At 39.3% G+C, this 10421-nt stretch overlaps 1 protein-coding gene and 1 long non-coding RNA gene across 2 annotated transcripts in view; one reads left to right on the top strand and one right to left on the bottom strand.

Annotated features, from left to right (window-relative positions):
* Positions 1-10421, bottom strand: part of wdr27 (WD repeat domain 27) — a 36804-nt gene that overhangs the window by 20210 nt on the left and 6173 nt on the right. The window contains exons 11-20 of the mRNA XM_089011548.1: positions 10400-10421; positions 9891-9964; positions 5438-5507; positions 5182-5250; positions 5003-5103; positions 4766-4855; positions 4188-4309; positions 3303-3436; positions 3108-3205; positions 2589-2710 (exon numbers count right to left, since the gene is read on the bottom strand). The exon at positions 10400-10421 is cut by the window's right edge and continues 91 nt beyond it. Coding sequence (XP_088867674.1) covers positions 2589-2710; positions 3108-3205; positions 3303-3436; positions 4188-4309; positions 4766-4855; positions 5003-5103; positions 5182-5250; positions 5438-5507; positions 9891-9964; positions 10400-10421 — 902 coding nt within the window. The remainder of the gene's footprint in view (positions 1-2588; positions 2711-3107; positions 3206-3302; positions 3437-4187; positions 4310-4765; positions 4856-5002; positions 5104-5181; positions 5251-5437; positions 5508-9890; positions 9965-10399) is intronic.
* LOC148889441 (uncharacterized) lies at positions 725-2431 on the top strand. The gene is made up of 3 exons (XR_016116847.1): positions 725-930; positions 1077-1205; positions 2049-2431. It is a non-coding gene; the product is annotated as an uncharacterized LOC148889441 (long non-coding RNA).

Here is a 10421-nt window from a genome sequence, read left to right on the forward strand (position 1 = left end):
GGCTGCAGAAACCAAAATTGGATCATGGAACGGTTTTGTTCCAAGGCCTTCATTTTGCATGGATTCTTCTCCTTCCATCTCATATGGCATTTATAATACAAATAAACCGAGGTCTTAAACACACATCTATATAAATGATAATGACCATGATTTTTGAGTCACCAACTTGCCTCTGTCACACCATACGCTAACAAGTTTTTTGACTCACAAATAATGTGCTCCTTATGTAACCATCCTAGCACTCACACATGACTTATGCAATATCATAACATGTGCCAAATAGTTGATCCTCCACAACGAAGATGGAACTTGCTCTACCCATGGATGCCAGAAACAATATATTTTTCTTGAGGTGGGTCTGATCCAGACAACGGTTTGACAATCACAAAGCTAATAACCGATTTCGCGATGAGCATTCGAGTTCAACCACAGTACAGGCAAGAAAGCTGCGTTAAACAATGTGTTGACAGTTGGATGACTTTTAGGGAATCTAAATGGGCTTAGTCCTTAAACAGTGGAAACAGCAGGACATAAATTAGATGAAATGGATTACATGTGATAAAAGTAGAGTATTTGATGATATTTCATCAACTAAAGGTGTCACATCTCGTCGCCACCCGGGGCGCGCCCCGCCCCTCCTGTCACCTCCTCCGCTGCTCTATGGAGACGGCCCCTCCCATCATCACGCACCTGGGTTCCCACAGCTGGTTGTCATTCCCTTGATTGTGCCACCATTACTACTTCCATGCCGTCAGGTCTGCTGTCACCGATCTCTCACTTACCTCTCCCTGCTGTCATTTTTGCATGCGTGCCTCAGTAAAGACTTTTTGTTCACGAGTATCTGTCTCGCCGTGTATTTTGGATCCAACCTCCCCGCTTTCCTTTCGTCACTCGAGCCCTGCCCTCAAGCCTCGGGTGCTGTGACAAAAGGTTACTCCTTTCTATATTCATTTCAGCATTCTGCCTTGTAAAAATGAAACGCACTTAATTATATACCCATTTGGACTTGCAAATAAAACACTTATCGTCATGATAAAATTGTAATATTTCATATTTTCTTTTTCTTTTTTGCTCAGTTGAAGTCGCAGTGGACCGTCGCCATGGTCTTCTCCCACGGGATGCCCAAATGCTGTGTGTGCAGGCTACCGCTCTGCTGAGGCACTGGGGTTCTACGAAAAAGACTATAATACTTCATGTATTATAGTGTAAGTATATATACTTCGTGTTGATCCGTGTTGATGGCGAAATTAGAAGGAAAACACATAAATAACGCGATGTTGAATCATAGTGTGTTGCACCAAGACAACTACAGTAAAGTCTTGTTATATCGATATTCTCGGGAGTCGGAAAAAATATCGATATAACCGGACTATCGATATAACCGATCCTGCGGCATGTACATTTTCTCCTTGCATTCATAGAACTAGTATCGTAATAAGCAGTACTATCGATATAACCGATGTCGATATAACGAGACTTTACTGTATTTTATATTCACTGACACAAATTCCCAGCAGACAAATCAGCCCATTTCCAACGGAGCTTGGGCGCCATCTTGTGCATTTTCTGGGTGCTACATTGCTGTCATTGACGGCTCGAATTGATATGGGAGGACTCCTTTAATCGATTGCAAACATTTATGCTTTCCTCTTCATAACTATTTGAATCATATTCATAACTAGATGAGTAACAAGAAAACATCTTCTCCGAATCTGAAGCCATTTTTTTGATTCTCGAGGCAAGACGTCTTGGCATGACGTCACGAACAAGTGGGTGGGACCATCTGAAAATGGACATTTCCGGTTTCATTTTGAAGTCGTTTTTGGACACTTTAGTCATTTTATTGGTGTTTTTCATTTGACTAAAAATATCAGCCTGCATGTTTTGGGTGTTTTAGATGCTATAAAACGTTTTTCTGATGTCAGTTGGGAAAAAAAATGGTGTCAGTTGTCCTTGAAGTGAAGAGGAACTGCCTGAATTCGTCACTTGTCAATCATGGAGCACCAATACAGTTAGCATGCATTCACACTAGCATTAATTAATTTCAGGATGATAGCTTAACACAGGGTGATAGCTTAACTAAAAGCTATGATGGACAGACCTTCACCCTGCCTTCAGGCCACCCTGACAGCTCTGGGCAGCTCCTTCAGCCATACACTGTAACACTCACGCCGCAAGAGGGAGAGGAACCGCCACTCCTTACTACCAACTGCTGTTCAGGCTGCTGAATAAAATCATGTGAAAAACCTGGACTCAACACATTCATCCATTGTAAATAAAGCAGCAGCACATGTGCAGTTGCTTGTATTATTTTATCATAAATTATTCTTCATTCTGTAGGGAGTACAGTTTATTTTTCTGAATTTCTGAAACATTTACTTTGTGCATACAACGCACCCCCCGGCCCTCCGTTCATTTTGCAGCTGTAGATTGGAAATGTCCCCATTGTGAGACAAATAAAGGTTTTCTTATCCTTTCTTATCTTATCGTATGTGTGTTACTGGCGATGATAAAATATATTGCAGAGAAGCAGAGTCAACAGGAACCACAACTTTTAAATAGGGACTGTACAGCTTTGAGGTGAGTACCTTGTTTTGCGTGATACAGTGGACGGCTCTGCTGTGAGCATCAGGAACCTCTGCCACGACAACACCTTTGTTCATGTCAAACACTTGAATAGAACGATTGGAAGCACATGCCAGAACAATGTCTGAGCCAGGAAAGTTATGGTAACTTCCTATGAAGTCAAAACAATCAAGGGACTAGGTTAAAATGAAGGGGGCAAGGGTACATTTTAAAAAGTGTTTTCTGTTATTTAATCTGTTATTTTTGCATGTTAGAGAGAGCTCAATGCAAAATATCAACCATGGTTGGTGTATTAATTAAATAGTATTGTTCAACTGATAAGAGGTGACAAGGCAGATGGCCTTGAAAAATGAAAGACAAAATAATCACAAGTAAAACCAGCAGTGGAAGCTTCGGAGGCAGCAGTTTACATGGCTCAGATTCAAGGGGCGAGCGAACAAGTAGAGCAGCTAGATTCAATTTGTCCACCAAAACATTTGAGGACACACTTTCTTTCAGAAGAACGAAATATGAAAGGATACAGGCGAAGAAATCATTGATAGCAGACAGGTCTGTTATATCAGCTCCTGAGGATGTTGAAAAGCAACCTGACAGTTTGACAAAACTTCGCTGCTGATATCTGGAGTAAAGAAAAATAATAAAATGTTAAATAGTGCACATACTGTTTTTCAAAATGAACGCACGAGAAAAAATGGTAAATGTTCTGTTCACATTACCTTTTAATGTCATCATGTGTGACATCCAGATGATACAAATACAATTGGAGTGAATCTCCCGTTCCGAGAAGCAAAAACTTGTCCAGATAATAAAACTGGGCAGCTTTGATAGGTTTAGAGAACATATTTTTCCCCTGAAAGAAAATAACAAACAAGCAACATTCATATTCTCAAAATATACTGACAGTCTAGGTTTAGAGAACATATTTTTCCCCTGAAAGAAAATAACAAACAAGCAACATTCATATTCTCAAAATATACTGACAGTCAAACTCAAAATTAAACATATTTCACGAAGAGTACTCCGATGCAACTGGATTATTCATTGTTTCATTTAAGGTACACAATTTTTAGGCATGGAAAGATTGTCAGCTCGCTGTAAAATTAATTATTTTTAAATCCGTCACTTGCTTGAGCACATATCGTCACCACTGTCTGTCTCAAATCGAATAAAAAGTCTGTTTTGAGATTTTATGGACAGATAATCGAGAATAACTCTAGCATGTTTGCTTAATTTAAACATGTCATCTTTGAGCCTCTTGATTTGAATAGAACTAGTCAGTTTTATGAGCAAAAAAAAGTATACTGCAGAACACCGGGCCTCTTTTTTTGTTCGTTTTTGTTATTCATCTTTGGCGCTATTAGTCTTTTACATGGTGATTATGGAAAGAGTCTTTCTTTTCCATGAAAAAAAAGAAATATGTTGGGTTTCTGTTCATGTCTTATAGATGATGACTTGTATGCATGGTTGTTTTTTGTTTTTTTGCATTAAGTGCTAACAGCATGTGAGAAGTCAGATCCACATGTTTTTGTTGTCTTTATCTCTTAAGAATGAAATTGAAGACAGCAAGTATCAGTGTTTTGGATGGGGATGAGACATTTTACCATGATAACAGCAGGCTCTGGGATGTCATGAGTCCAAAGACGCAGAGTCTGGTCATGTGATGCACTTAACCAGCACTGCCTATTTATGCTCCAGCTCACGCTGCTCACTGGCTTGTCGTGTCCTGCATGCAGACAAAGTAAGGCTTTTCTAATCTGCTGGAAATAACAGTGCATTTCAGCTTTTTACCCCCACTTTGGCTATTGTATCTGTGCTGCCCCCTTTTGGTGTTTTAGGTATGTTGTAGGCCATGCTGAGAAATAATATGTAGTCGAAAGTCCTCTTTTACAAGATTGAGTGTTGTCGTTGAGACAGTAAACATCTGTAGAGTGTTTCAATTCAATTCAAATGTCCATTTAAAAGTTTATTACAGTCGGCAAATAAGGCTTTTCTCTTGATTCATTCGGTATGTTGAGAATAGATATATTTTGAAGTATACTGGAATGTGAGCACTCTTCTGAGCCCAATTGGGCTTTCCCAATAAAGCATTACAACAACAAAAAACACTTGTGCCTAACACAAGACCATGTTTATAAAATAGCACAATCAATGTTCATGCGATTGCTAAGGTACAACATACCTGTATAGACAGCTGGATTGCCATTAAGAGAAGACTTATACAAAAACACAGAGTTGTCACCAAGACCACACAGGATTCGCTTTCCATCACCTGGGAGAAATGCAAAGACACACAATCAATATGTATTATACATTTCAATAGATTATCAATTATTTTTGTAGTTCAGTTACACACTTTTGAAAACTGTGAAATACTCGATATCATGAAAATTTTCAATGGCATAAAATACTTCAATACCTGAATATTGGAAGCAATAAACCGGCTTGTTTGTAATATTTCGATGTACACGAAGAACTGTAGGTGCTGCAGTGTCATCTGGGTAATCTTCGAGGAATAAACTAAATAAAAATTAGCACGTTTAGAAACAAAAAATACTGTGATTTCAATGCTTTTTTAAAATAATATGTACCACCTACTTTTTCTTATTCGGCTTCATTAGAGACGGACTTTTCTGACCATTTTTGGGGCGTGAAAATATAAGCTTTCTGTAATAAAAGCAGACATGATGTATCCTAATGGAAGCGACAATAAACATGTTTGAATTGTGAAGATTCTGGTGGGGTGAACATTTGAATGATTGGACCCATCAATCCCAATTTAGGGCAAAGGAATGTAGTTTAATTTAACTTTATAAGCATATATACGTTTTGATTATCTATCATGTTTCGCTACCTTGGGGAGCTTGTGTATCCAGATGATTTCACCTTTGAGTGGAAGACAAGCGGCTGCTCCTTTACACCACCTGTGTAAAAATATCCGACCCCCCCAAAAAAACGGTGATATTATATTAGACATATGCGATGGTGTTTAGAGGATTAAAATGGTCTCTAAGCCAGTGAAAAATGAAAAAAAATCACGCTCCATAGAACAAAACTTTACACCTTCACAGGAAAATTCCGAAAACATATTTTCATCGCGATATGCACCCACATGAAATCAGTTCTTCTTTAAACCGACACCAGTTTTTTTTTTGTTTCCTAACTGACATCAGAAAAACGTTTTATAGTATGTAAAATGCCCAAAACACGCAGTTGATGTTTTTAGTCAAATGCAAATGACCAATAAAAATGACTTCAAGTGTCCCAAAACTACCACAAAATGAGCTCGGAACTGGGCAGATTCAGAAAGTCCCGTCCCCTCGTTCGTGATGTCACTATTGGTCACACACTGCCTTGCTCCAGAGTCCAAACAATGGCTTCACAGAGTTCAGATTCGGAGAACATACTTTCTTGTTACTCATCCAGTTATGAATATGATTCAAATAGTTCTGAAGAGGAAAACATAAATGTTTGCAATCGATTAAAGAATTCCTTCCGTATCAATTTGAGCCGTCTGGACTCCAATGTAGCGTCCAGAAAATGCACAAGATGGCACACAAGCTCCGTTGGAAATGGGCTGATTTGTCCGCTGGGAAGTTGTGTAAACTTACACCTTCTGTATGCGTGTTACCGCAATTGGCTGTGACACGCAATGATTCACCATCGTGTTATTCATGTAGTTTTCGCGATCAATGCTGTGTTTTCAGACGAAAAAAGTACCCAAAATGCATTGTGTGTCGCTTTCTCGGTCACGGGCGTTATCTCCGTGACGTAACTTCGGGGATCATCATCAACTCGAAAACAAGACTTCCTGAATATTCAGCGCAAGTCTTAAAACGTAAAATACAGATATATGCGGTGGAATCATTGTAAAATGCGCTCAGTAGAAGTCATTTGAAGTGATTTTACAAATTATGGACACACCTTGTCCGGCGGTGTCGGTTGTCCTTTAATTATAAGACACAAATTGAGGGATGAGGGATTTGTTCCCTGTCAGCTGTAATTGCAAGCTTTCACATTTCAATTAGCTTTTTTTCCCAAAGCTACGAACATAAGTGGTCCTGTCCAAAGCATAACAAGAAATCAATACGCAATATATTCCTTAACCATAATCATTTAGTGCAATGACATGGATCATTATGGATATTTTCTGAAGCATATATGTTGTACATCTATGACTAAAAAAATAGACAAAATCAATTCAAATGCCCCTCATTGCTCATTGACAGAAGTTGGATGAGTGATTTTCTCTGTGTTCATCTGGGAATGAAAGATTGAATAAGGAATGATTCCACTTTAACTATTTTTTCAAATTAGCTAATCATAATAAAATAAAATAACATAACATAACCTATTTATATAGAGTCACAAATGTAATATTTACCATAGGCCACATCATTCATCTTTACATTTGCAAGGGTTATATGAACGACTGGAAGAGAAAGTAAATACATTTATCAGTTATTTAAAAAATTGTTCTTTCCTGGAAAACGTACTCAGTTGTCCCAATGATGTACTGCATGTGCAGGACGAAAAGTCATGCATCACTAAGCTTTTTGGACCCACAGAAGTGTATTAAATCCTGGGATTTTTAAAAAGTGACTGATTTAACAGTGACTGACTATCTCTGGAGATGTTTTCTGAGACAAAGCCCTGGAGGACAATTACACGGTGAAAGAAGTCCAAGAAAAGACATACTGTAAATAATAATTCAGGTTTCTAAAAATGTATAAATTACTGCATGTGTCCCATTGTGTCCAGACTTTACGAAAACTAATAACAATACATTTTATTTCAAGCGCCTTTCAAAACACCCAAGGACACTTTACAATAAAAACAATAAAACAAAGCACATAACAATAAAACCATAAGTAAAATGATACATAATAAAATAGCAGATAGAACTACACATTGAAAGCAATTTTAAACAAGTGGGTTTTGAGGTGAGCCTTGAAAATAGGGAGGGAGTCAATATTGCGGATGTTGGGTGGAAGAGAATTCCAGAGTTTGGGAGCAGAGCGGCTGAAAGCTCTGCATCCCATCGTGGTGAGACGGGCAGAGGGCACATAGAGGTGGAGGGAGGATGAAGATCTGAGGGACCGAGAGGGAACAGAGATTTGAAGCAGGTCAGAAAGATAGGGAGGGGCAAGGTTATGGATGGCTTTGAGTGTAAACAGAAGTATTTTGAATTCGATACGATGTTTAACAGGTAGCCAGTGGAGTTGCTGGACGACAGGGGTGATGTGGTGAAAGGAGGGGGTTCTAGTGATGATCCGGGCTGAAGAATTTTGGACTAGTTGGAGTTTATGGAGAAATTTCTGGTTGATACCGAAGAGAAGTGCGTTGCAATAATCGATGCGGAAGGTGACGAGACTGTTGATAAGGATAGCAGTGGTGTGAGGGGTGAGCGAGGGACGGAGACGGTTAATATTACGGAGGTGGAAATAAGCAGACCGAGTTATGTTATTTATATGGGACTGAAAAGATAGTGAGCTATCGAGGATGACACCCAGGCTCTTGACCTGAGGGGAGGGGGACACGGTTGAACTGTCAATGGTGAGAGAGAAACTGTTAGTTTTGTGGAGGGTGGATTTGGTACCGACAAGGAGAAGTTCGGTTTTGTCACTGTTAAGCTTGAGAAAGTTATGGGAAAGGATGTAGCAGACTGAAATTCATGCATCACGGTGTTTAGGAAACTGATTGCATGACAAATTTAGAGTATTACATATGAACGGGATCATTTTCTCAACATGTATATCTGTATTACTTTCTCTGCCCACTACAAAGCAAAAGAGCCACCTGCCCCCATTCCAAAATAAACGAAAGGGAGTGACATTCATTAATTTGTTCATTCATTTTCCAACCCAATTGATCCTCAATAGGCTCTTGGGGATGCTGGAGTCTATCCCAGCTGTCTTCGGGCAGTAGGCAGGGGACACCCTGAACCGGTTGCTAGCAAATTGCAAGACACGGAGAGACGAACATTCACGCTCACACTCACACGTGGGGACATGCATGTTTTTGGAATGTAGAGGGAAATCGGGGGACCCGGAGAAAACGCACGCAAGCATGGGGAGAACATTCAAACTCCAGGAGAAGCTGGAATTGCTGTAACTCTGCACTGTAAAGTCAGTGTGCTAACCACTCTAAGGAAATTACGTCGAAAAATAAATAAATAAGCAAATAAACCAGAAAATGTAATTTGATTCAACAAATATGACCTGTAAAATATAGAAAGGGACTGACTGCGACTGTGAGTAGTGTGAGTGACCTTTCTCTATAAAAAGGAACAAAGTGCAAGTTCTTCCCCCAAAAACTTTTTTAAACAAAATGAAGCATTCATTTCAAATTACAACATCAGATTCAATGTATGCGTCATTAAAGTGAGTGGTCAGATCCTTTCTCAATCTCTCTTTTATCCTTGTTCCAGACTTACTGGAACAATGTTTTCCTTTCCAAAATCCTGAGACATTTATGGTTATATGTTTAATTTTTTTTAGATAGTGTATACTTTTAGAATGCAGCGTGATTAAGGCAGCATTAGTCAGTAGATGCTTGTGGCTTTGGGTCTGATTTAGCACGCAGTACACTTCGACAACATCTCCAGAGCTCTTCTCCATGCAGCTGGAGGTAGTCAGGATAATGTTGCCCGAATTGTTCCACCGCTAATGCTCCATGAGAGCAACATGAAAACCACAAAGACCCCCCACCCCCATCTCCGACCCACTGGAGAACAGAGTACGCTGCTACCAGAGCCTAATGATAACAACTGGGTCACAAATAGGCTTTGACCATGGAACCCATCACTGCACAAAGCAACCCCATTTGGATAATTAACGCCCACATCTCGGTTACATTGTGTCTGCTATTATATTTCAAGTACTGTGTTAAAGAGCTGAAAGTACTCACACTGGATCGAGTAAAATAAGTAATTAGTATCCCCTGCTGAGTAAAGGAAATAATGTTTTCCATTCTCTCATATATTGTGGAATAGACCTCGTAAGAATCAAAAATTCATTATATTTAAAGCATGTGGTTCTGTGAGTGATCAGACACTGAAGCTGTTGAGGTATCATACTACACATCACGAACACAAGCATCAACTCTCTGTTCCTAATCAACAGGAATAATCCGTTGGGAGTGCCACCATTTTTGAAAAAGCTCTCCCCTTAACTCTGTAATGCTACAAGATCATGAATGATCACTGGCACAACTTGAAAGGGGTCCACTACCGACTGCTAAATTTTGTACTCTAGAGTCGCCATGTATGACATGTCTATCACCATAAGACGATGACACTTCCTGACCTTTTTTCTTCAGATGATTAGGCTCCTTCTTCTTCAACTCTGCATTGAGAGGAGACTCCATCAGTGGCGGGGAACTGGAAACAAGGGAGGGGTTAGACGGGGATAAGAGTTCCTGGAATTGAATGCTTATAGGCTTTTCCATTGCTGGATTATTAGTTGCTCTACCATAACAGCATTGACTCATCAAACATGTAATTCAGGAATTGCAATCAAGACTGCAGCTTGTCCATTGCAATTTTCCCCTTCAGTCAACATTTCAGAGGTTAAACATATATCCAGACACTTTTTCCTCATTAGGATTACGTATGAGCTGGAGCCTGTCAGCAGATTTTAGACGAGAGTTGGCATACATGCCTCACATAGAGTATAGGCAAATAATCATTCACTTCATTCACATCATATACTTTGATTTTGAAGTGTCTATCAAAATGAAAGAGAGAGCAAAAGTTGTTTGCCTCTCACTCTAAATTTTATTTTAATATTCTACAGACACTAAATTTCATGATTACCTTGGAAATATTGAAAAGCCTT

Source organism: Hippocampus bargibanti, linkage group LG13 (assembly GCF_051943395.1).
Source record: "Hippocampus bargibanti isolate YZ-2025 linkage group LG13, ASM5194339v1, whole genome shotgun sequence".
In the NCBI taxonomy this organism is placed as follows: Eukaryota; Metazoa; Chordata; class Actinopteri; order Syngnathiformes; family Syngnathidae; genus Hippocampus; species Hippocampus bargibanti.